The following is a 27,635-nucleotide window of genomic DNA, read 5'->3' as shown; positions in this document are numbered from 1 at the left end:
AACGCGCTATTGTTTCTCTATCTGCACAGACAGACACAGCAACGCGTGGCGGGCTAGTTCATAAAATCATAAAATTATTTAAAGTGCTCCTGAAGTTTTTTTTACATTAGCTCCACACAGAAAGCCCTGGGAAAAGCCTGCTCGGTTTTTTATTAAACGGTTTGAAAATAATTCGAGGGCGATACTAACAGTAAGCCTTCCCTCAGGGCCCATGGTCATATTTGATGATGCTGTGTTGAGAGGTTTTTTCAAGGAAAGGAAAGAGAGATAGATCTTGGAAGTAAAAAAGGTATGAGGGGTTGGTAGGAATCTGGGATCAGTATGTCCAGGAGTGACAGATATTTGAATTCATCCCTCCCACCACACTACAAGGCGATGGGTCGAGAGAGTCCTGCTAACTCACCAAACGTGGCGAATCATTTGGGATGACCTACGGCAGAGGTGTTGGTTATCCAATGAATGGTTCCCGGGGCGGCGGTACCCTTATCCGCTTCCCAAATTGTAATTAAAGCGATTTTTAAGAAAAATTGCGCTATAGATAATTTAATTACTCTTTATTTTAGTTAGGAACTATTTTGCTTTCATTTTTTAGTTCCGCCAAATAGCCGCCATCTTTCCTGTCAAAATTAACCCATTAAAATATAGACACATTTTACAAGTTAGAACCGGCGACTGTCTAATTTTAGACAGTTTTTTCGAATTTAAACCCTTTATAAACGTAAGTTTGCACAAATAATTAATCTGCAACATTTTCTACGCGTTTTTATTCATGTTTTAATGTTTGAAATCCTTTATTTGACATGTTATTTTACAATGGCAAAAGCGGCGTCTAATTTATTTCGGCTTGGATTTTATTCATATTTACAGCATTTTGACACGTAGATGTTGACAATATCGCAATATTAATGGTTATCATTGCCTTATAATTGTCTGCAGATCGAAATTTCCTTTAATTCCTTGTTATGTTATCTTTTTGTTTTGAAAACCGATCGATATATTTGTTGGTTATGTTTCCATATATCAAAGTTATTATTTAGCTATTTTAAATAAAATAACTTGTGAAGTTTTGATGACTAACCCAATTGATAAATCGCTGAATCTAAACGAAAAGAGGACTACAAATAAATACAGCAGTCATGAAACAATATTTGCTAAATTTTGAAAAAACTATTCATTCGGTTTTATATTCGCAAATCGTTATGTTAAAACCTTGATAAACGTCGAATTTCGCTGCAAAAGAAGTACTTGGTTTCAACTTACTACAAGAATTAACTATTTATATCGTGGGAGATGGTAAACGATGCAACTTAATTTTTTTTAATCAAAGTTAAGTTTGAAGGTTAAGATATACGCCTAAATTATTAAAATAACCCAAACTAACACTCCAAAAACGTATTTTATGCATGTTTACTTACCCCCTACTTAAATAGTTGTCTCCATTAGATATTGAAGTTGAAATCAACTGTTGTTTTTTTAAACATCCTTTGCATGCAGCGGAATTTGACAAGTTTACCAAAACCTTATTTGTAACAGCTTTTAAAAATTACATGCGTAAAAACATAATATTTAAGCTTATCACCAGGGTCGGTAAGCAAAACGGTGCCTGGCGCTAGTAAAAACCTCAAGGGTGCTATGTTTGATGTTAGGTTTGTAGCGATCGACGAGATTCATCTAGAACGTCTCGTCAATACAAAAAGCATCGTAACCGGAACACTCTAGACACAATGCGAAGCGTTCCTATCTCGCTACCTACATGTCTACGAGTACCTACTTGTTGCCGAGCGGACTACCTACGTCAACACGTTGCGAGTTGGACTAGTACATTACGCGCATTCGCTAGAAGGTTCTAGCCTATTGCCTAGGCATAATTCCAGCGCTAACGAAAGTACCCAGACGGAGCGAGTTGTCTTCAGTTTACCAGCGGTCTCACGCAGCTACTGACGCCGTCGGCTGGGCTATATAAATAGGCCCGACGCAGCGAGCAGTCAGTCATTAGTCAGTCAGTCAAAGGTATTATTACGGCTTGGCTCCTTGGCACCTTAAGAAGTCGGCGCCTGGAGCGGATTGCTCCAATTGCGCCTGCACAGGGCCGGCCCTACCTAACGCTTAACCCCTAAAAGACGGGTAAAATTTTTCAAATTGATTCAAATACAATATTGTAAATTATAATCGAAATAATAGGCACACTTCTAGTTAGGTTTTTATAATTTTTTTTAGTTTGGACTTTACATTGACATCAATACATTAAAAACATTTAAAACCTAGCTTTACACACTGCACACTGCAGTCTACCTCAAGATATTCATAATTTCACTGGAGTGAAATCCAGCACAAAATCCACGGCGAATTGCATGTAACCCGGAATTGAACTAGCAATCGGTTGAGCTGTAGAAAAGGTACTTTCTTGGTTCTTCCCTTCTCCTGGTGACAAAGATAATAGGATGGGTATGAGGGCTGGCAGGGAGTAAACTACAGGGTTTTCCAATAAGAGGTGTTATTTTGATATTCAATCGTAAAAGATCAATGGTTTCGTTGCTTGTGTGGCACGTAGCGCCGTCTTGTTGAAAGCAAACGTTGTCCAGATCAATACCATCCAATTCCGGCCAAAAAAATCATTAATCATCTCTCGATAGCGCAATCCATTCACCGTAACTGTTGCTCCAGCCTCATTTTCGAAAAAGTAAGGTCCAATGACTCCGCTGGACCATAAAACGCACCAAACAGTCACACGTTGAGGATAGAGAGGCTTTTCAACAATAACTCTTGGGTTTTCCGAGCCCCAAATGCTACAATTTTGCTTGTTGACGAAGCCACCGAGGTGGAAATGGGCCTCATCACTCAAGATGATTTGAATTTGATTCACTAAAGTGAATTTTAATAATTTCAATGCGTTGTTGAAGCGTGTATCGTTCCATTTTTATTAATGGCGTAGTTTCTACTTGTCAAATGTCAAAAAATGACATCTTCAAAAGTAACATCTACCGAAATAGCGGGCTATTCAAAATAACACCTCTTATTGGAAAACCTTGTATTTTAACAATCGGCTATATGCCCGAACATACACAGGGATTAATATCAACTTTATAAACTGCCTTTGAAGTAATATTTCACTGTTAAATAGATAACAATTAACTTAGCCATCATTTAAAGTCAAATTGCCACTCAAATCTAACTAACTTGCAATTTAATACTTGAGAGATATAATTTTATGAATAATGATTTTGTTTTCCAGTAACCCTGGAAGTACTTCCAGCAAACAGCGGGTTGATGTCTGCTCCTCATCAGGTCAGCGTACTTATATTTTCTTTCTATGCCCTGATTTACTTTTGCCAAATAATATTATAAAAGATACACTTAAAGGTGCAAAAAAAGAATGGCATTTGACCCTTTCAGACACGCTATTAAAATATTTTGATTTTCAAATAAAGGGTTGTTGTAATTCAAACAGATAAAAAAGTATTGGTTATTCAAAGTTTTCAAAAAAGAATTGTTTCCCACCGTTAGATGGCAGCGTAATCTACACAAATAGAGGTGTACAAATCGTGCAAGTCATTGCAGAACATGCAATAAATAGGTGTTTGCATTGTGCAAACACATTGTCGGAAAGTGTTAAAACAACACGATCATTGTTGTGCGATATTCGCGTAGACTATCGACACATTGGTTAGATTATAAGGGTTATAATCTAGCCAGATATGTGCCTATGTAAACTAGGAACAAGGTGGAACAAGGACAAACAACCAAACTGCAGAAACTGTTGCACTCAAAATGAAAAATATAAAATGACATTTCCAGTTAATCATAGGGCAAATGACAAAAACAACTGTAAGGTATTTAAAAAAATGCTCGCAATTGCTGAACAAAATATTGAATATTAATTTTTACTTACCAAAAAAAATGCAACAATATATTTTAAATAAGAATCTTTTGTTATATTGTAGTATTTTGATAATTAATGAAGATAATCAATTTTATTTACATGCGTATGTGATATGTAAGTTTTCTTCTTTTAAGATGCTTGTTAATATTAAATTAACACATCAAAAGTTACACACTTTTCTTTACCAGATCCAGAATATTAAAATACATTTTATAATCATTGTTTATAGGCCTACACTATTTAAATACGTTCTATACACCTACTCTACATATACTATTATGTCCATTGCCTTGCATCTAAATTATCTATTAATAAATACTGTATTTCAACTTTTTATTTTTATACGGAATGTTATAAGTGTAATATTTTATTATATTTTAAATAAAGAGTATAATAGTTTATATACACCGCAATACCAATATTCCCATTTAAATCTGCACTACTGTTTCAATACTTGTTTTAGCGGCGTAAACTCACGCACACTATCTTACTTACAAATCGTTACCAAATGGAGAATGAAACAAATAAATTATTGTTATCCATTAATTATCATGTTATCAATTAATTATCAATTATCAATTAGTTATCAATTAAAATACAATGAACGAAACAAATATATTTCATGTAGAAAATGTACAGTATGTATTTACTGGTGCAAATTATTAAACCTACCTTATACTGAACAATACTATAATCTAACCATGAATGTTTTGGAAATATTTTATTTAAATCATTATGTCTTTTAGTTTCATAGATGATGACAATGATATTAATTTTTGTAAAGTAAATAACCTGCGTGAATGGTTTCAAAAGCAAGATTCAAGGAAATGTGATACAAGTAAACTTAATTTTGTTCAACTAAACATTAGGTCAATATGTAAATATTTCGACCTATTTCATGTTTATTTTAAAGACTGTTTAAATCACGTTGACGTACTCATGCTTTGCGAAACGGCAATTCGTTCGGAACTTGTTAATCTTTATGATATTCCCGGATACAATTCGTATCACTATTGTAGAAAACAAAAATCCGGTGGAGGCATCTTGTTATATATAAAGAATAACCTTTCCTTTTCGCAAATATTTCTGGACACCAAATTTTTTGAGAACGTTTTTGGAATATTGACACTTCCAAATAAGAGCACTTTAAATGTCTTAGCAATATACCGACCTCCGAATCTAAATAAGCTATCATTTTTGTCAGAAATATCCTCTGTGTTTGAAAACAATATTAAATCAAATGAAAGTGTAATATTTTTCGGCGACATAAATTTAAATTTATTAAACAAAAATGATCCTATCATAATAAATTATGAAAATATTCTTACAAATAACTATTTGAAAAAATGTATAGATGGCGTCACTAGGGAAGTAATTGTTAAACAGAAAATAAATAGTTCATGTATCGATCATTTCTACGTGCGAATAAGCGGTAAACTGCCCGCTGGATTAACCAGTACAATCTTCGCATGTGTATGTGACTATAACATTGCCGATCACAACACAACAGCTATAAGTATACGCTATAACTCGGTAGATAATTTAAACTCAAATGATTATAATAAAGTTAAAATTCTTTCGCAAAAACTGGTTGATAAACATATTTGTAATTATGATTGGAAATCGCTTCTAAAGGAAACCGAATGTTCTGTTATTTATTTGAAAATTAAAAATTATTTTGATGACTTGTATAAAAAAAGCACAATTGAAATAAGCAAAAAATCAAAAAACCGACCGCATGCCATAAATGAATGGATATCTACTGATGCACTTTATAAAATTAAAAAAAGAGATTTTTTATACAAACGTTGGAGAAATGCTCCAACGAACAAATACTATGAAAAAGAATATAAGTGTTTTCGAAATATTTTAAATAAATTGTTAATAAAATTAAAAACCTCATACTATAATGATAAATTCAAAAATATATTTCAAGACTCAAAAAAAACATGGGACGAATGTAATCAAATTTTAGGAAAGAAATGTAAAAATGATTGTGACCAAGTTGCATCCAAATATTTGATGAAAGATCGGATCGAAGAAAGCGTAACAAATGACTTTGTTGATTATTTCTCTGACAATGTTTGCAATATGTTACATAAATGTAATCACAGGACAACTGGGTTTGAACCAGAGGAGATGCCTCAAAGCATGTACCTACCTAGGGCTAAAATTGCTGATATAGAAAACATTGTGAAGCAACTTAAAAGCTCTTCTCCTGGAATCGATAATATCAGAATGAGCGATATTAAAAAACATATATTAACATTAGGTCCAATTATAACCCATTTTGTAAACAGAATCTTATTTGAAGCAAAAATTCCAGATGATTTAAAATGTAGTATTATCAGACCCATTTATAAAGGAGGTGATCACAACCATTTTGGGTAATTATAGACCAATCAGTATTTTGCCATCACTCGAAAAAATTCTTGAAAAATACATTCAAATTAAATTAATAAAATATTTGGAAGATTTTTCTATTATTGATACTAACCAATTTGGATTCCAAAAAAAAAAGGGCACTGAAGTGCTACTTCAAAAATTTGCCAGCTTGATAAATAATAATTTAAATAATAAACATCATGTATTAGTCTTATTTATAGATTATTCCAAGGCATTTGACACTATTAACCATAAAAAATTGTTGAAAATACTAGAAATCATAGGAATAAGAGGGAAACTTCTAAAACTATTTGAAAATTATTTGAACAACAGGTGCATGCAAATAAAGCTTTTGAACACATTAAGTAAAAAAAGAAAAATCTTAGCAGGTGTTCCTCAAGGTTCCATATTAGGTCCTATTTTATATATAATTTATGTATCTTTTATTAAATTTATTTTTAAACATGTAAAACACTTTGTGTACGCGGATGATACTGCATTGGTGTTTTCTTGCAGTGATTTGCAATTATGTATTGAACTTTTACAAAAAGATTACATTGAACTTTTAAAATGGTCTCACGACTCTGGTCTAATCATAAATGCAAAAAAAACTAAATTGATACACATTAGATCACCCAATGCCAAGGTAAATACTATTATACCCGAAATTAAAACACACAATTCAGATTGCCTACATGTTGGTATCCCTGCGTTGTGTACATGTGAAAATATTGAACTGGTTAAAAAATATGTTTATTTAGGTGTTATTATTGATTGTTTTTTCAAATGGGATTTACAGATAAATAAAGTCTGTGAACGACTGAGATCTATTATTAGTAGATTATATAAATTAAAATTTTATGTTCCAATATGCACACTTCGAATAATTTATTTATCACTAGCTGAATCTATCATAAGGTATGGAATTACAGCTTGGGGATTTTCCTCTAAAACAAAGATAAATCATGTTCAAGCAGTTCAAAATTCTCTTGTTAAATTATTAGCTCATAAAAGTTTATATGAACAAAGGCATAATGTTCCACACCTTTATCAAAATCTGAAAATCCTCTCGGTAAGAGCAATTATGTGGTATAAAATAATTTTTTAGCACATAAATAGCCCTATGTACATAAATAGACTGGAACACACTTACAATACTCGATTTACATTAAATGAAGGACTAATCGTACCAAAGCATGTAAACAAATATGGAAAAAGAACGCTAGACTACATGATACCAAATTGTTTAAATATGTTACCTGCAGAAATCAAAAAATGTACAAATATAAAAAGAAATTTTTTGTTGAAAAATTGGCTAGCTGAAAGAAATAGTTTGTACTAGACTCTAATACAAACTATTTCTAACTGCATACGCTTTAATTGTTTTTTGTTTTTATTTTTATTGTATTACACCTCTCATGATATGAATGTATACATTTGATATAATCTGTTTAAGTTAAAAGCACCCAATGACAAACTACTTTAAAGTAGTTTATTGGGACTTTTTGATTTTTGTATATTATTTTGTATTTAAATAAAAAAAAAAAAAAAAAAAAAAAAAAAAAAACGCTCTGTTCGCTGAACCACAAAGATAGGTATTCGCAAATGTGACTTACGGAAGAGTTGGTTGTGATGTTCGATGATATGGTTCTTTTGGTAGCGCTCGTATGGTGGTGGATTCACAGGCACTCGTATAAGATTGAGCTAATTATAACTCCGGCTAAAGTTCGACTTGACACATCGGATGTTTTATCGGTGCGGTGTTTTGGTCAACTGTCATTAGATGACGTTTTCGCTACGGCGCCGGCTGCTAGATTCAACTCAAAGCAACACTGCGCAGATTCAAACCAGTAAATGGTTGGAGCGGAAAAAGTGTTAAAACAATTCAGCATCACGAAACATTGTTATACTTTGTTTCGATAGCTCTTGGAATATTTCCAACCGCGAGTTTCTTGTGAACAAAATAAAAGAAAGGGGAACGGAATGGGAACAGAATAAAGAGGTTGCAAGTAGAATAATGAAAGCAATACCTTGTATTCGGTGTCCTCAGTGTTTCCTCTCTCTGCCAGCACAAAACTCCGCAGCGAATTGCACGTAACCCGAATTGAACTAGCAACCTGTGATCGGTTGCGCGGCAGAAAAGGTACTTTCTTGGTACTTCCCAATCGGCTATAAGCCCAAACATACTTAGGGGGTATTTCACTATGTCGGGCTAAATATCTGACTAGCTATCCGTTGGCTGGATTTAAAGATCAGAATAACTTCGTTATTCAACGGCGACCGTTTCACCATTGTTTCGAGCTTCCGGATAGATAACACTCGAAATAGTCTGGCAACATCGCAAAATGTTTGCAGTTACTCCATCTACTGCCACGGCTGTCATGCATCACAGTCCGCACACCGCGAAGTGTGCATTTGTTTGGTTATGTTATGTTGATTATCAGGTCATTTTAGATAGATTCGTGTCGAATTAATACATTGTTTCTTATTTTGAACACAATCAAATAATTCAGGATGGATCATACAAGCATTCAAATTCATTCTACAAAATTCGACTCACTTCTCAGCTGTCAAACTCGGAATGTTTTGACGCCATCTTTGATTCGAGGAATAGCGCCTAACGTGAAGTTCGAGCACTGATTAGTCAAATCTAACTTTAACCCGAGCGTTAGCGTTATTCGGATATAGTGAAAACGAAAAAATGACTAATCCGCGGATTAGTGCTTAGTCAGAACATAATCAGAGATAGTGAAATACCCCCTTATTGTGAAAACACATGTGAGCGCATTAGAAGAATGCTGCCTGCTCATTAAATAAATCATTATTATTATTATTTAACCTGTAACACAACCCCTGTAGTTATTAATTTATTGTAATAATGTTTTTGCGTTGTGTTCCAGATGACTCGTGGAGCGCGGGGGGGCAGAGGCATGCGTCGCGGGGGCTCGAGGCCCCCCTTCGCCCCGCGTCCCGCACCCCGCCCCACCTTCGACCTGACCCTGTGTGACCTCGCCTTCCCGAGGGTACGGCCTGCGCCAGACGACACTGAGTTCACACAAGTAATACATTTACCACTTGTTATTTTATATAATTAATCGCTTCTAGCGAGGAATAGCTTGAACGTTAGGGCTAGAAAGAGAACGATATCACTCATACGATGAAATTGAACAAACTTAACCTTATTTGAATTTTAAAATTATTGACAGTAGACTCACGGTCTTAGTCTCAACTCATCCTGTTCAGCATCCCTTCTGTGGACTCCGAAATAATCATAGGCATGAGTAAACAATAGACCTTCCCGTGAGGGAAAGGAGGATGAACCAAGTTGTGCAGAGCGGGAGGGTGGCGTGACCGTCTCCCTTTTAAATAATTTGCCAATATATGAATCTGACAGATTACAGGCAACACGCATTTTCTATCAGTATCTAGTCTTCGAAAATATGGTCTGCTGACTGTGTTGGATGTGCTTATATGCTGTGACGTGTGTTGCAGGCCCTGCTGAAGCGCCACACGGAGCTGACTCCGTCCCCAGCAGAGCAGGCCGCTGTTCTTCACCTTGTCACCAAGATCGAGACTGTGGTGGAAAACCTGGCCGTGGTTCCGGGAGACTTTGCCGCCTTCGTGAGTATACATTTTGCTATCTATCTAGACGCCCTCGAAACGTGGTGCCGGAGAAAAATACTCAAGATTCAATGGACAGCCATTAGTGAAATTAAAAGATTTCATTTTGAGTTTTTTGCCACTGGAAACATTGTACATTTAACTTACCCGCTTTTTGAATGCCTCATACTTTTAACATTTCAGGCAGACCATAAATATTTTTGATGTCATTCGAAAGAAGAAGAATTAATTTACAATTCGTAGTTGAACTTTTGAAAATGGCTGTGACAGATTTCAGCAAAACGTTTTCTTACAACAAGTTTTTTTTTTAAATATATGCATAGCGCCCTTGAGGTGACGAAAACGGCGCTATATAAATTAGCCAAATATTATCTCACATGAAGTTAAAACAAAAACCTTTTATGTGTTTCAAGGATTGTTTCAAAGATTTGTTTCCGGGCAATCCTGACTCCTTTTCGTAAATCGCGGGCTATTGAGTACTTGCCTGGCTTATTTGGGAGTTTGAATCATTTACAAACATTATAGATTACCTCACTATGGCTATTTTTATTTAATTTCTTCCTCTACTGAGATTTGATCCACTTTTGTTACAAATGTGTTACTGTATCCAGCGAGATTATGATTGTAAATGATGTGTTTTGAATGTTCCAGCAACTTCTGATGGTCCGACACGTCGGGGCGTTCAAGCAAGGCACTATGCTGAAGGGAGACAATTCCGCAGACCTGGTCTTCATCCTCAAGACGCTGCCCACCAAGGAGGCAGTCGAGGGTCTCTCCGCCAAGGTAGGCAATAAGGATATTAGAGAGTCTGTATCTCCCGGACAAACTCTCTTAACACTATATGGTCGGGCATTTTACCGCCAAATTTGGGGGCGAAGCGCGGGTGTTTTTTTAAATTTTAGCGCCAAAATTAGGGGACGTTCAAGTATTACGTAAGCAGATTTATTACAATTATTTACCCCCTCCTCCCCCTTGTCACCAAAAGTAAGCAAAGCTCTTACCCCCCCCTCCCATGCTTACGTAAAAATTGGTACCTATATGCATTTTTCTGTTAAACAATTCAACTTTAGCGAAAGAGGATCAACGGTAACACAAATATTAACTTGCTTTGATTTGCTTAGAACACGTCAAATCGTCAATCGTACTGAAACGAAACAATAGATTGATGGAAGAAATTTTGACAAGTGAGTAGCGCCTGGTAATTCCCCCATTCTCTTCTAAGCGAGTACCTAAACGTATTAATTATTTGTGGGAATCCCCGAATATGTATTCGGTTTTCAAACATAGACAATGTGTGGGTTGCCAATGTGTAAAAAAAAAATAACTACTGCTGAGCAGTGCTGACGTAATCACTATCTCGACCCCCCCACCCCCCATGTCATCAAAAATAAGCAAAGCAAAGACCCCCCTGCCCCCCTATAGTGCTTACATAATACTTGAACGGCCCCTTAGACTTTACACAAAATATTCATATCTTATGATCTATTTGATATTTTTCGATGAAACTTTCAGTGTTTTACTTAAAATTACTGTTAAAAATGAGACGAATGGTGCCATGCCATTTCGTTGTGATTGTAAAAGCGCGCCAACGTAGGTACGTACGTACTTATTCAACGAAACTCGAACAAAGTATTGCAAGATGGGTTTTCAAACTTTGACAAAGGATAAAACATTGGTGACATGTGGTGAAAATATGAATAGTAAATTTTTTATTAAAAAAAATGTTACCGGACAGCAAAGTGCCCATAACAATTTTTACTCCAAATATGCTAAGGAATAGCTGGTTAGTTTTTCGGGTACGTGCCTATACACCCTGTATAGTATAAATTTTAACTTATTTTTGGTCGAACGAACTTTGGCCCGATCTGAACTTTGAAATCCTGACCGTAAAAATCACCAAATAGTCTGACTTCTTCGTACAATCAATTCAAAATTTGAAATTAAATTAACACTATATGGTCGGGCATTTCACCGCCAAATCGGGGGCGAAGCGCGGGTGTTTTTTTAAATTTTAGCGCCAAAATTAGACTATCCGCAAAATATTCATATCTTATGATCTATTTGATATTTTTCGATGAAACTTTCAGTGTTTTACTTTAAACAGATGTCTCCATTTATTTACTTAGCAATGTATGTGTAATTCCTTTTTTTATGAACAAAAACTTTCTACTTGGGAATCATAGAAAAAAAAGTATTTCACAATCGAAATAACCAATCGAAATTTATTCATACAAAATTTTCAATACATATAAAAAAAAAAAACTATAACCTTCTAGTGCTTCAATGTGTGATAGCGTTCGAAACACTTTCCTTTATGCAGGGGCACATTGCAAAACTTGGACATGTACCGCGTTTCACTGCGTAGTTTGTGAGCGCAACATACGCTACAATGATTTAATTTTTTTGTTGTGTTTCAAACTCATTGTATTGACAGGTAGATAGATCGGGTACCGCCGACAATAGAAAACACATGACCCCGCACCCATTTAGAACCACTTGTTTACAAGTTTCCCACTCCTTACCGCTTTGCGCAACAAAACGAGTAAACTCGTCTCCCGCGTCTTACTGTAAAAAGGCTTATGATGAGTTTTCTCGTTTCCCGCAAAGAATGTGTTAATCAATAAATCTCCGGCTCCAACAAAACACTTGGATTTATATTGTGATGGATTGATTATCTTATCTGATATCTTCAATAGCAGGTGATTGGAATAATCTGGACCCCACCTTGAGGTTCTCACCTTATTTACTATCCTATTTTTCTCCACACCTAACGCCATATATGGGTAACCTCTTTAGGGATTCTGTGGATGATCTTTTCGAAGAGAGAAAGGAGTGAACACTGGTCTTAACCTGTACACCGTTCAACGAATCGAGTGCGTGGCTAGATTTTGACATTATTTATGAATCCACAGCCGAACTGTTGAACTTGAAAGAGTGTCAACCGTGAACAAATATTGGGCGCTTTTCGTGACTTTACACCGATGCCGAACGGATCAATGACGCTAGTTTCTCAGAGCATCGTCCATTGAAATACCAGTAGAAGAATGACATCATTTGATGACACCAGTTTCTTCACCACCTAGGATTCTTGCTGCAGAGTCTCCATCTTCTATCTTCGTGTCACCTGTTCCTATACTTCATTTAACTTAACTTAACTTCACTCTATTTTTGTAATATTTATATTTTTTGTAATACCTGCATCAACTGTAAAGCGCCCCTGAGGTGATATATCACAAAAGCGGCGCCATACAAATTATCCAATAAATAATAATAATAATAATCATTCCCACCTGACGCCCTTGCTATATAAATTGCAATCCATTTGTTCAGATAGATGAATCTATCAAACGGACCACCCGTTTTAACTTATCAACTCCAAGCAATAATTTTTTTTCCCCCACTAATTTGATGTTTTCTTCCCGCCAGGTGACGGAAGAACTAAAAACCCTGCTGGCCAAAGACGAGACCAAGCCCGGGGAGCCGGTGCTGACCGTGCAGACCGCCATCAACATCCTCGAAGGCGGCTTCACCGTGACCTACGGGGATGCCAGCGTTCGGGTGCTCGTCTCCACCGTCAACCAGAACCTTAGGAAGCTGAAACCTGACGTGAGTACGACTTGTGAAAGGTGTGGGCTTGGGTGCGAAAATGAACTATGTATCATACGTTTGAAAGCTACAGCAAAACATGAGTTATTTTATACGGGAATTTTCCGTGACAAAGCACCCCTGTCTGCACTGCGGGAACTATATCGCCATTTGGTTGAGCAGCGTTGTGAGGCGGATTAAGGCAGGGGCTGTAGGAAGGGATTTATAAATACAGATGTTTAAGAGGTCCTGATTATATTATGAAGGACGATAAACAGAGCCGACTTACTCAAAAACCCGTTCTTAAGAAGGTAATTTCAACTGTGAATGCGTGTTCCGCTCGTGTCTGTCGAGTTTCGCTTTCGTGCATTGATAGAGGATCAATTCCAGTAGCTCCCTGAAGCAGGCTCCGTTGAAATAACTTTAGAACAGACTCAGCGTGCCTACATGCATTAGAGATGTCAATCGGTTTGTTGCCAACGGATCGTCAAACGCATGAACCCAGAGATGGTTTCCAAATTCAATAGTCGGAAATACTTGAGATATTTACAGGGAGTAACAGCTGGGTACTATCACTATTGAAGAGTCTGCTAGTACTTTACAAGACGCCCAATTTGTTGTGCGCCAGATTTACTAGGGCTTCTACGGAGCCCCGATACTTGAGCCGGCCTGTGATACTTACTCCTGTAGGGTAAGTTATAGGGAGTTTACATCTCCAGAAAATAATGACAACATTACTTTTACCCACATTCTTGTGAGGCTGGTATCACTGTGAACCTGCACGCGGCAAATAATTCATTCTATCTCCAGTGGTCTAGCCGCCGGTTTAGCCCTAAAATCTCCTCTAACCTACGCGATCTGTTTTGTTCATAAAATTATTGTAACGTGAGTTTTGTTAAAATAAAAACTAAATTGAAGATATCTGAATTCTCATTTTTGCATACCGAGAGTAATCACGCAACCTTGGATTCTGCGGTTTGGAGAACCACAGAATCATTCAGCCAACAACGCATTTAAATTGGCGATAATCACAATCCTTCAAACTCCGACTAAAAAATGATATGATAACCGTTGTATTTATTGTCTGATGCAGGTACACCTCCCGTATGAAGTCCTGCGCGCACACTCCAGTGCCATCGGCCACACCATGTGGTTCGAAGAGAACGCTCAACATTCTTCTATCAAGGTAAGCACTCCATTATCCTATTGATGAACAAATTCACAATTTTCTTAACTAATGTTTTTTGGGAGCCATTTATCATCTCCAATGTTTTTCTGTTTCACATTATTCATTTAAGAGTTGTTATTATTATTTTCAATTACTAAATAATACAATTTGAGGTTTTACTCAATAAGTTATTCCACTCTTTATTTATTTTAACCTTTTGAACGCGTTAATTTGCTCCGTTTTATCTATACCCGTACGCGGTACATATTTTCAAATACCTATGCACGCAATTAAATGTCAAAATATAGCATTCTGGCATGATTTATTGGACTATATAGACAGAACAGATTATTCTCCACAATATGAAACCAAATCCTTGTGTGTCAACACTCTTAGATGCTTATAAAAACAAAAACATAAAATTTCATACAAAGACGTACCGTATCTTTTGAATGTGGTCACATGTGGCCATTCACTCGTCGTCATAAATAAACCACTCTCGGCGTGTGTGTACTTAGGCCAGTGCGTTGATAGACACAAGTGGGACACCATGATCACTTATCATTTTAAGTTATGAAAAGTTGTGAATGACATACTAGTACTAACGCCATCCCTTGACAAAAATGTAAACTAAAGGAATAAAAGGCGCACTTGATTGTCGATCTTTTTTTATGAAACACAATTTTATTTTTGAGAAATTCTTGTAGATGTCAGCATCGTGATAGTTCTACGAATGTCCAAGTGAGCAAGAAATACATTTATGACAAAAGAGCGCTGGAATATCGGCCGTCAAAGTTTCCGTATCAACTGTTGATACAGCCGCGTGTGAGTATAGACTTTTTGCCGTAACAACAGTTGATACGGCCGCGTGCAAAGAGTTAAGGAACATAAACAGTTTTAATATTAATTTAATATACAAAGGAAGATGGAAAAGAAACATACCAATCATAAATGTTCATAGATGGTTGATTTGGTAATATACAACTAAGTATTTAGTGAATGTAGACTAAAATATAAAAAGCAGGACTAACGGACGTTGTTCCCAATCTTACTGATCAACTGCTGAGCCGAAATTTCGGCTCAACACTGCTGAAACACACAACTACGCTCTTTGCAACGGAAAGGTGACGACTGAGCAATCAACCAATTTAAGGAAGCCAAACTACTGGATTAAGGCGATGCACTACGTCGTGTAATATTTTAAATTGAGCCGCTATCAATAACAACCCTTACGTAGATGGTGATTAGGTTAAAATTCCCGCTTAACACCATCCGCCTGTTTTGATTTATGCAAGAAAAAAACATGGCCAAAAAGTGCCTTTTATTTTATTTTGTGGATGTTCAGGCATAAATATTTAATTTTTTTTCGATCATTTTATAAATAACTTAACTCGCCATATTATACAATAAAATCATAACCGAAAATGTGTTCGTAAGTAGGAGATTTTGAACTTTAAAGCAGTTTTCATAGGCCTTATACATTATTTTTTTGTGGGCTTATAAAAAGACTTATTATACTATTTCAGAGGCCAAGATGTATTCTACTCGCAGTATTTAATTAAAGCATCTGAAACATTTCTAGGCTACCAAATTTTCAAACCAAAAACACATGATTTTGCATTACTACGTATGGCATCGCCTTAAGCTTGCCTCAGTAAATGACTAGTTAAAAAGTATCGACAGAGTGAAAAATATTCGCAACGCTAAGACATGGTGTCATTAGAGTCAATCTAACAGATAAATTTTAACATTTTACATACGTTTTTTTAAATATATATATAAATATGGGTTTATACAGGGTGTATCGGCACGTACCCGACAAACTTTAACCAGCTATTCCTTAGCACATTTGGAGTAAAAAATGTTATGGTCACTTTGCTGTCCGGTAACATTTGTTTTTAATAAAAAATTTACTAATCATATTTTCACCACATGTCAGCACTGTTTTATCCTTTGTCAAAGTTTGAAAACCCATCTGGCAATATTTTGTTCGAGTTTCGTTGAATAATGTACGTACGTACCTACGTTGGCGCGCTTTTGCAATCACAACGAAATGGCACGGCACCATTCGTCTCATTTTTAACTATTATTATTTAGTGTGTACGAAAGAGCGAGGACACTTTTTGACACACTTGCTAATAACAGCTGTTGAACACGAGAAACAATGCAAATGACAGTGACGGAGTGTGGATTTTTTTTTTTATTTTTTGTTTTTAACACCTCGACTCCGGTGATGGGTCTGGTTTGACCCAGTGTTTTTAAAAAAAAAGATTTTGCCGTAAATATCTCGTTTAGGCTAATTTCCTTTTGTGTATTCTTTCATCAAATATTTACCCACATTTCGACTCAAAAATGATTAAAATCGGACACGTTTTAAAAAAGTTATAAGAATAATTGTGTATAAAAACACGCAAAAACTCCATTTCTTCTCAGTTGAATTCGAGCAGCCGACGAAACAGCTTATCTCTCGCTCTGTCCTTCCGTCTTTGTCTCTCACAGTCTCGCGCAGATGTTGTCAACCATTCGGGCACATTTCTAGTATTGTGATTTTTGTTTGTGACTTTGTTTTAATTTTTTTTTTTCGTAGCGTACGAACGCAATGGCAAAGCAAAATTATTTATCTGATAATGAGATCGAAAAGCTACTTAACAGTTCGAACAGTGAGATCAGTGATGATGGCGACTTGGAATTCGAAACATTAGATCCAGAATTTGAAAGTGATCCGGAAGAAATATTACTAGAGGAAATATCTGAAAGTGGAAATGGAAGTGATAATGAAGTTAGTGTAGGAAATTCGAATGAATCCGTTGCAGATCAACATTTATACGTGTCGAATTCCGGATTCCAATGGAATTCTGCGCCACCAGCCAGCTCACGTACCAGAAGCCATAACATTATTTCTTCTACCCCTGGATTGAAAAACGGTAGCCAGAACATAGTATCCATCAGAGATGCTTTTGATTTGTTTATTTCAAATGAAATGGTGGAGGAAATTATTGAAAATACGAATAAATTCTGTCAGCTCAATCCGAAAAATTCCAGCTTTCCTAACATTACGAAGACAAAAATGTATGCATTTTTTGGAGTTCTTTTGGCTTCAGGAAGTAATCGCGGCCGAAAGTTAGAACTAAGCGAACTTTGGACTACCGAGGATTTATTCCGGCAGCATTTTTTCCCCTCCGCTTTATCTAGAGATCGCTTCCGCTATATTTTTAGCAATATACGTTTCGATGACATTTATTGAATGATATAATATATCGATGAATTATTTTTGTGAATTTTAGCATTTTTAATATATTTTAACTAATAAAAAACTGTTAAACTTTTTATAATTGGTAGTGCTATATAATTATTTTGCTGCTGAATTTGTAATAATAAATCCATTTGGTGTTTTGTGTATGTATATAAATTTTATTAATCGTCGAATCATTTTTGTATTTTCGTATTTAGAATATTGCTTTTATTCCGTTTTTTTTTAATGAAAATTGTTAATTTAAATTTGTTTTGTTGAAAAATAAAAGTTTTAGTATTTTTTAATGTGTGTCATTCAATGGTTTTAATTGTGACAAATAAATGTGTGAGGAAAGTAAATACTCAACTTGAATTTGAATGCCATTTTATAATATTTTCTAATATTTGCATAAGCAATCATCGTTTAATATGGCTATAAATTGAATTTATTTTCTCTTTACACATCTTTCTATTGTACAGCCACAAGGAAATGATCAAATAAGTGATTTATTTCTGGTATTTTAAATAATACACGATATTCTTGTAAATGCACACCATCGAAAATTTTAATAATTATAGAAATAAAAATGTTTGTTTCCGCTGACGAACGCTTCCTGTCCCCCTCTCCCGCACTGCCCTCATCATTCCCCTGACCGTCACCCGGCAGTCGGCACCCGCATCGTGTCGGAGCCGTCGTCGATTCAGTCGTTGATTTGCTGTTGCGCGGGATGTCCGCGCCGCTGTATATCGACGAACCGCAAAATTTACGGAATACTAATTTCTAAAACTTCCATCTTCATACAAGAAACACAGGGGATATGTTATAAGTTAATGAGGAACTACAATAATATCATATAAAAGTAAGAATACGAACGAAAAATGCATAAAAAGCCTTTTAATTTCATCATTTCAGCCGGGTCAATCTGGACCCACCACCGCCTCATGTGTTTCATTTTCAACCTCCGGGTATTACGTGTTAATGGAAAAAAAATGTTACCGGACAGCAAAGTGCCCATAACATTTTTTACTCCAAATGTGCTAAGGAATAGCTGGTTAAAGTTTGTCGGGTACGTGCCGATACACCCTGTATATTATAGTATTTAAAAAAAATATATGCATCAATAATAAATACAATAATTATTTCGTCAATATTAATTCAACATTGAAAGTTTTTACTTTGATGTCATTTTATTGTCTATAAAAGTGGACGGGGCCACTTAAGGTGATCAACGGTAAAGATGGTTGGAAACAGGCGAATCGAGCGTTACTGAACAAATCACTTGGCTCATCGGAGCCTGAGATTGATCGTTCGAAAAGTTGGGAACAACGGCCGTTAGTAACAAACTTAAAAGCCGAACTAAGCAACAATTTCAATAGAATTAAGGAAAATTGACCCTACTTTGGTTATGCAGATACGCCAACAATACACTTCTACTGGTTTGTGTGTTCAGTAGTTTTATGTTGTGAGTTTTGACTATCTGTGACAGTAAAAATGATGATTGAGTAATTTATTATTTATAGGTCCTCGTGCGTCTTCTGAAAGATCTGTGCCGCCGTCATTCCGGGCTTTCTCCACTGAAGCCGTGGCTGCTGGACACGTTGGCGCACTACGCCATCATGAACTACCCCACGCGAACGCCCCTACCCCTCAACGTGGCCTTCAGGTAACTATGAGCTAGATAAACAAGGTTTTTTTTACTATAACAAAAAAATTGGTTTGGCTGAGGATTTAACCTTCCTTTCGGTAGGACTGACATTTATTTTGTATATTAACTGCTGTAATTTCATACGATTTCAGAGAAATGCGTATATATCCGTGTACATATGCGTGATTGCCACCAAAAGTTGATAGAATGTATTGACATCGATAAGGAGTCTATCTGTCGAGTTTCAGCTTAAATGGATCTCGGGAAGTGGGTTAATTTCCTTTTCAGAGATTTGCATTCATTACAGAAAACAAAATAAAATTCAAATAGATTCAATAATACAAATAACATTATTGATGTAAAAGTTTTTTTAAATTTTTTAAAGATTTAACCGTAAAAGCCCAGCTAGATTCCCCTATCTTCATGCAGGAATGACTTCAGGTGACATATATGTTGGCAGCCACCTCTAGTCTGGAACCCTCTAGATATCTAGATAAATCTGTTAACTTTGTCAGAGGGTGATTTTTTTGTTGTTTTGGTGTAAGTAAGCAGCCACCTCTGGTCTGGAACCCCTGTATACCTGGATAAAAGTGTTGATTCTGTAAAAATGTACATTTTTTTGTTGGATTCCCTTAGTATCACCCTGGTGAAAAAATCACCATTCAAAAAATTAAACTTTGCTTGAAATGGCTTTTAGTGTGTTTAGTGACCATATCTGAATAGTCAGTAGTTCCCCACCCTCCTCTTCCTCATTCTCCATTAAACACACCCCAATCGGGGATGGCATAGTCTCACTGGCTCCAGAGTGCAGTTGGAACTCTTGTGGTATTCACATAAAAACAAAACTTCCAACTTTTTTAATTGATGACACTTAAATTCAAAGCAACCAGAACCGTAGTTACAGACAGTCACAAATTAAGTATGTTTGATAACACTTAACACCCTGAATAACTTCGTTTAACCTCTCAGACAAAGACTTTTATTTACTATGTGTTCCTTTGAGAACTGTCAAAACGTGATAATTTTTGTGTTATTTACGAGTTTTACTAAAAGCTTCATAACTCACGTTTTGGGAAACGTAGCCTCATTCTAAAAAATGTTTTGGAAAGATTATGAAATTCACTATCGCATTGTGTTGTAATACGTAAATATTTGCGTTTCTAAATATACATTTTATGAAAACGTCAAAAATATCTAAAAATCGCTTACCATTATTTCAAAGCCGTGAAAAATGTACTTTTTTCTGAGTATCATAAAGAAATAACACTTTATATATTGAAGAAATATAATTAGAAACTATTAGTCACCTCAAAATATTAACCGTCCAAACTAAAATATTTTTAATAAATTATTTAGAAACGCAATAAATTATGAACGAACAAGATGACAGATCCAATCGGCTTAGATAATGCACCTCTACTTTCCATAGATATTCTTGAATACAGACGCGTAGCGTTATTCATTATCGATACTCTGTTTTTTAAATCATGGCAATCCGTATACTAGTGATGGAAATAAATCGATTTTTGTAAAATCTCGCGCGTTTACGTGAAAAGACGTTCTAATGTCTTGACCGCTATTATCATATTTACGTCTTTTGACGTTCTAATGTTCTGAGTGGTTAACATTGAATTCCAGGCGCGTCCTCCAGCTTCTGTCGTCTGGCTTCTATCTGCCGGGGGCCATGGGGGCTGGCGGGGGCGGCAGGGGACTGCGCGGCGGGCCGGCCCACTCGGCCCTCGGGCCCGAGGAGCTCGACAGGGCCACCATGACGGCCCAGACCCTGCTGAGGGTGCTGGCCAGAGGCGGCCACGCATACGTCTTGGGCCTGCAGGAGTTTGAAGACGGTGAGTGATTTTTAATCAGTCAACTTTGAGTTTTTTGAGCACATGTGTGCGACAATTTTTACGACCTTGTTCGGCGATTGTGTACATAGACGGGCTCTGAGAGTGAGAGCTGAATCACGCTGTAATTTTTCCTGATGTGGTTTTAATCTGTATGCTTTAAAAACAGTATAGAGGACAAAATCAGAATCTCTTGTGCTAATATCACTGAAAAAACTCATACAAATGCAATATTGGATTGAATCATCGATATTGTATTTGTGTGCCTTTCTCAAAAGAATTGAGTTTGTATATGAACAAAACTTCATATTGTGTACGTACGGGAGCAAACAAATAATTTGTCTTAAAATTGTAAAGCAATACCTTGCAAAAAGCGGGTAACGTAGAATATCGCGAATGTCTATATATATATAATTATTTATTATTACACGCCCTAATGGGCTTTTACACACTACAAAGTTTAATAGCAGAGTATCACAGTTATTATAAATTCTACAAAATTAAAACAATAAAGGAAACATAATACGAAGAAAAAAGAAAAAATATTAAATGTTACAACAAAAGTATGATATTAAAATTATAGTAAAAATGATAAGAAGTCTCACATAAATATATATTCAAAATAAAAATAAGAATATATATATTGCGGAAATTATAGATGTCTATTTGTGTCTCGATCTATAAAAGAATTGAAATAAACAATATTTATATTGATTATTTTTAAGGTGAAATATATCTCCCAGATCAGAGTATTTATTTCCGAGACTGTGAAGTCTTGGAATCGGGGTATTTTGATAAGACAGTGTCCTGGTGTTGTAAAAATAAAAGGGTAGTAAATTTCGGCAAGATCTTTTGGGTATGTGGATGCTGATTAATTGGAGTAACTCAGGACAGTCAATTTTGTAATAAAGTATTTTATGTAATACTATTAAATCTGTGTTTATTCTTCTTTCTGAAAGTTTTAATATGGACAATTTATCTAGTAAGTCGTTATAATCAATGTTTTCTACAGGAATATGCAATTTATAGTTTATATACTTCAGGAACTTATGTTTAATCTTTTCAATGTTATCGGAATGAATATTGTAAAATGGTGACCATAACGTAGAGTTATACTCTAGTTGGCATCTAACAAGGGTTTTGTACAACATGATAAATGTGCCTAAATTATTGAAGTCTTTTGAAACTCTCAAAACAAATCCAAGAGTCTTAAGAGCCTTGTTGATAATGTTATTAATATGATACACAAAAGTTAGTTTGCTATAATATAACGAGCGTCGCGTTTATTCTTAATAAATAGCTCCAACGGTCAAGTTGGTTATGACGCTTGTACCGGTAAGACAAGAGGTCCTGGGTTCGATTCCTAGTTGTGACCGTTGTCTTTTTCTTTGTCTTGTTCTGTTTCATGTCTCGTTTAGATTTATTAGTATTATCGTCTTCTACAATGATTATTATGAAGGTCATTATTTCTTTGAAAACTTCTTTTTATTGTTGTTTTTTGATATATTCATAGATTTTTTTAACAGTCAGTTGTCCGTTAGACAAGGTACAAACTTTTTTCAGAATCATCTGCATTGTATTTCCGTGATGAAGTTCTAACGTCAAGTTTTTAAATCTTCCGTTTATTTTACAAGGTTCCAACATCACTTTGAACCTTTCGCAATTGCGATTATGTTTGTATTTGATAGTTGATCATTTTTACGAGGTGCAGTTCGTAAGGTTAGTTGTATAGGGTTCTATCTTCGCCTTACCACGTTCTGAGGTGTCAAAGTTTGCAAAGACGATTTGAATCTTGTGTAAAGTAATTTAGTTAAACATATTAAATTGAAATATTTATGAAGAGAATGTCGTCCTATTTAGGAACGGCATTAGGGAAATTTAGTTAAAACCTTATGCAATGAATTATTATTTATTTATTTCGGGAAATCGACAGTTTACATTTAATCAGTTTGTACATAAGTATTATATAGTAAAATAAAACCAATTATGGATTTCCTCCTTGTGACTTTACCTCTACTGAGACAGCATAATATGGAATAAGTAAATTAAATTTGTGAGAAATGAATATGAATTAAAAAATTTATACAAAACAAAAGATTATATAAAACGAAAAATTTACAAAACAATACATTTATAGCCATGGAGAGAGGTTGTAGATATAAATCAAATCATAATAGAGATATAAACAATAGAGACATAAACATTATTCACAAACCATCAGAGAAATATTATTTTATGGACCTCTTGTATTTGGTAAGTTCGCAACTGAAAATATCAACCTTGGATAATACGCTATTGTAACTATTGCATAGTCTGTTCGGGCAAGAATTCTACTTACAGTTCGTTTTGCATTGATACACCCTGAACAGGACACAAGAGCGTGTTGAACGCGCAGGTACATTGAATGGGATATGCCCTATTTGGTTGCATATGATTCTAACTGTATTTAGTTAAGTATGTGTCCTATTTAAAAAAAAAATACCTTTAAAATATTTGAAACTATAATACACAAGGTTCAACCTCGAAATCAGAAATCTGTAAATAGATAATGCGAAATCGTCTTTGCAAACTTTGACATCTCAAATATATCTTAGTGTTATATCTGCCTCACTTTGCAGATTTAATTGTTGGGAACTTTTTGTAAAAAAGTAAAAGGTTCTAATTATGTACATATAATTGTGTTTATTTACATTACAAATAATAGGTCTGGATTTAGCTACACTGTTCATTACCCGAGGGTTGGTAATTCTCTGGTTCGAGAAGCTTTTTCCCTTTCAATCTCATCTCACAAGTAATCATTACACTCTAGTGACATCTGTCGGACTCTGGAGTGAGCTTTATGACTAGCGCCATCTATCGCTTAAATACTCTACTTTATTACCACACATCACACTTAGTTTTCTGCAATTTTAACCTCTCAGACATAGAATTTTATTTATTATGTGTCCCTTTGAGAACTGTCAGAACGTGATAATTTTTGTGTTATTTACGAGTTTTACTAAAAGCTTCATAACTCATGTTTTGGGAAACGTAGCCTCATTCTAAAAAATGTTTTGGAAAGATTATGAAATCCACTATCGCATTGTGTTGTTATACGTAAATATTTGCGTTTCTAAATATACATTTTATGAAAACGTCAAAAATATGTAAAAATCGCTTACCATTATTTCAAAGCCTTGAAAAATGTACTTTTTTCTGAGTAGCATAAAGAAATAACACTTTATATATTGAAGAAATATATTTAAAAACTATTAGTCACCTCAAAATATTAACCGTCCAAACTAAAATATTTTTAATAAATTATTTAGAAATGCAATAAATTATTAACGAACATCTTGACAGTTTCAATCGGCTTAGATAATGCACCTCTACGTTCCATAGATATTCTTGAACACAGACGCGTAGCGTTATTCATTATCGATACTCTGTTTTTTAAATCATGGGAATCCGTATACTAGTGATGGAAATAAATCAATTTTTGTAAAATCTCGCGCGTTTACGTGAAAAGACGTTCTAATGTCTTGACCGCTATTATCATATTTACGTCTTTTGACGTTCTAATGTTCTGAGTGGTTAAAGTGACGGACGAAGGTTTAAGACGTTTAATTTGTATTTCTCTTCCAGGCAAGGATATATCTTGCGAGATCACGGTGTGGGACGGAGTGGTGGTCTCTCCGCTGGCCACGGCCTACGAACCCTCGGACCTGAAGGCCGAGCAGGATGACCTCTACGCCCCCATGGACGAGGGCGACTCGGACAGTCCAAATCCGGTCAGCTCCAACGTCTAGGTCTGCAGGTCACATCCAACCAACGCATCATAACTATGTTATTAACCTGACCTGGCTAGGTTATGTTCCAACGTTTAGATTTCTATAGGTCACATTCAACGGATGCACCGTGAAAAACTACACGTCTCTTGGGACCACCATAAATAGCTGATTAAAAATATAACAATTTATTGGGTTAGTAATTTATAGACTTACTAATTGATAAATGTGTTTTAAATTTTATACAACTGATTAACAACCATTTACCATACATAATTTCCCTCGGAACCATTGTTATCTTTGGGGATGTTGTGTGGAGGGTCTTTTTGAGGAGAGGAAGGAGTGAGCATGGGTCTCTTCAAGACCTCCTTTGCTCGATTGCACTCCGTTTGTTAAGATATCTGACCGCCCGCTTCTGCACAGAGTCGAGGGTTTTTATCAGGTATTCTGGGGCTCCAGACAAGAGGTGGCTGCCAGATTCAACAGTCAGCAGTGGTTGTTTATCAGTTGTGTAAAATTTAAAACACACTTATTAGTGAGGCCTTTAGTATCTAAACATGATCACAGTTTTAAAACGTTAAAAAGTTTCGTATTCGTGGGATTTATCGGTAAAGTGATTTGATGGGTCTGATAAGGAAATTTTGAGTGACTTGCATTAAATTTTTTTATTTTAATGTCATGTTTTTAGTGTAGTTTTGAATATGAGTCCGAAACGCATGTTTATTGAGTTCTTGTAACAGTTTGAGGGGTTCGAAAATGAGAATGTTATCGAGTAATTGTAATAAAAAAGAATTTAAACTGCCCAATGTAACTTTTTTTTTTTTTACAACGCATGATGTTTATTTTTTCTTCTGAAAAGCTGTTTTAATTTAAGTGTAAAATTAGTTACTTTAAATTTAGTTTTGTATTTCTTACCGAGAGAAAAATAAAATAAGTTTTACGGTAATTTAAACATTGTTTTTTTTTTTCCCAAGGAGTTTGTGGTTTCCAACTGCTCACAACCGTCTGGGGCCAGTGAGACTATTGCATCCCCGATCGGGGTATGTTGTGAGGCTGAAGGTAGTGGGAGAGTAACTGACTATTCAGATCTAGATAAAGCCATTTCAAGCAACGCTCCAATTCTGAGTGGTACTCTTGCACCAGGGCGATACTGCGAGTATTTCCGACTCTGGAACGTGCTGCAAACATACTGAATATTACTTTAACCTTTCCCTTACTGTGCTAAAAAAATACACGCGTTCCGATGCTGTGTAGTCAATACACATCTCAAAATAAGCGATTTAATATCGGAAAAATATGAATATTCATAGCTAATCGATTATGTTTATTATATTTTATATCAAAAGTGATAATAATTGTAATTTAATTGCTGAAAACATGAAAAACCATCGGCAGATGCTAAAGAAACGTGCGAGGGGTCCACATCTAACAACGGTTCGCGGCCAACTGGCTAGCGGCGCGGCTAGCGGCTGGCACAAACACAGCTGTGCGGTCGTAGGTATCGATGGTCTAAATCAAAAACTACAACTGCAGAAGTGTGGATGTCTCATGTTCCCGCATAGCGAATTAAAGCGGGACATCAATAGCGTGACATTTCCTCGCACACTCTTCGCGTATTAGTATCACACGGTTGATTGTATTGGTGTATTTGTTCCCGATTTTTAACAAAAAACTCTGATTTTTAATTGAATTTGAAAACTATGTAAAATATTATTTTTTAATTCAGTGCATAAATGTATAACGGAGGAATACCTAAAATCTGAACCCAGAATTTATTATATTTATAGAGTTATTAAAGTTATTAGAGGCAATGTGTAGTAAATACACACCACAGATAAGGTAAGGTTATATGAATAATTTGTGAAATAATACAAATTCATCAAATAAAATTTACTTTCGTATGCCGGGATTTGAGCCCGCGACCTTTGGATTGCTGGTCGAGGGCCCTATCCCTCGACCATGTTACCAATGAAGACAATAATTATGTAGTCTTGACGATGTGGAAGAAAACTTATTTCCTTAGACATCACATGCCCCTGGAACAACTAAGTTCTATCTGTCATAGGAGACGGTTGATGTAAGGTTCCCGTGAGCACTTAGGACATAGGCCCATTGTCCTATCTCCCATTTTACCTCATTCCTTTAACAGTCATCCGGTCCCTTTAAAGAAGTTCACCAGGGTTGGCATTGGATTTGTGGCTATGTCTTCTGGTTCTACAATGTGTCTTCCCAGGTATCTGAGCCTTGTTCCCAACAGAGCGGGACATTGGCACCAAAGGTGAATTGGAGTCTCTTCATCCTCTTCACATTTCCTTCATCTGTTGGTGTTTTCCACTGCCAACAACTGCATGTGTCTCCTGAGATGGCAGTGTCCCGTTAGTAGTCCTACCAGTTCCCTCAGCGAGTGCACTGTTCATATTGAGTAGTTGTCTAGTTTGCCTTTGGTCTTTACATTAATCAAAGAAAACAACGGCATTATGTCCAAACACTGTGTTATGAGTTTCCCAT

General features: G+C 35.7%; 1 protein-coding gene across 1 annotated transcript; it reads left to right on the top strand.

Annotated features, from left to right (window-relative positions):
* Positions 1-600: 600 nt before the first annotated feature.
* Positions 601-26,079, top strand: LOC149414371 (interleukin enhancer-binding factor 2 homolog). The gene is made up of 10 exons (XM_089644049.1): positions 601-718; positions 3,233-3,285; positions 9,166-9,324; positions 9,758-9,886; positions 10,538-10,669; positions 13,313-13,492; positions 14,565-14,657; positions 19,392-19,534; positions 21,155-21,363; positions 24,985-26,079. The coding sequence occupies exons 2-10, from the start codon at positions 3,268-3,270 to the stop codon at positions 25,146-25,148; spliced, it is 1,227 nt and encodes a 408-aa protein (XP_089500175.1). The 5' UTR covers positions 601-718; positions 3,233-3,267; the 3' UTR covers positions 25,149-26,079.
* The last annotated feature ends 1,556 nt before the right edge of the window (positions 26,080-27,635 follow it).

This window comes from Hesperophylax consimilis, chromosome 20 (assembly GCF_061612785.1).
Source record: "Hesperophylax consimilis isolate HC1 chromosome 20, BYU_Hcon_1.0, whole genome shotgun sequence".
Classification (NCBI taxonomy): Eukaryota; Metazoa; Arthropoda; class Insecta; order Trichoptera; family Limnephilidae; genus Hesperophylax; species Hesperophylax consimilis.
The sequence above is the reverse complement of the archived record's forward strand: the minus strand, read 5'-3'. Positions and strand labels throughout refer to the sequence as shown.

What these genes read in the sequence shown, in the direction of transcription:
- LOC149414371 (XM_089644049.1), top strand. An exon ending in ACGACACTGAGTTCACACAA is followed by an intron (nt 9,325 to 9,757) that starts GTAATACATTTA and finishes CGTGTGTTGCAG; the next exon opens with GCCCTGCTGAAGCGCCACAC. An exon ending in TTAGGAAGCTGAAACCTGAC is followed by an intron (nt 13,493 to 14,564) that starts GTGAGTACGACT and finishes TGTCTGATGCAG; the next exon opens with GTACACCTCCCGTATGAAGT.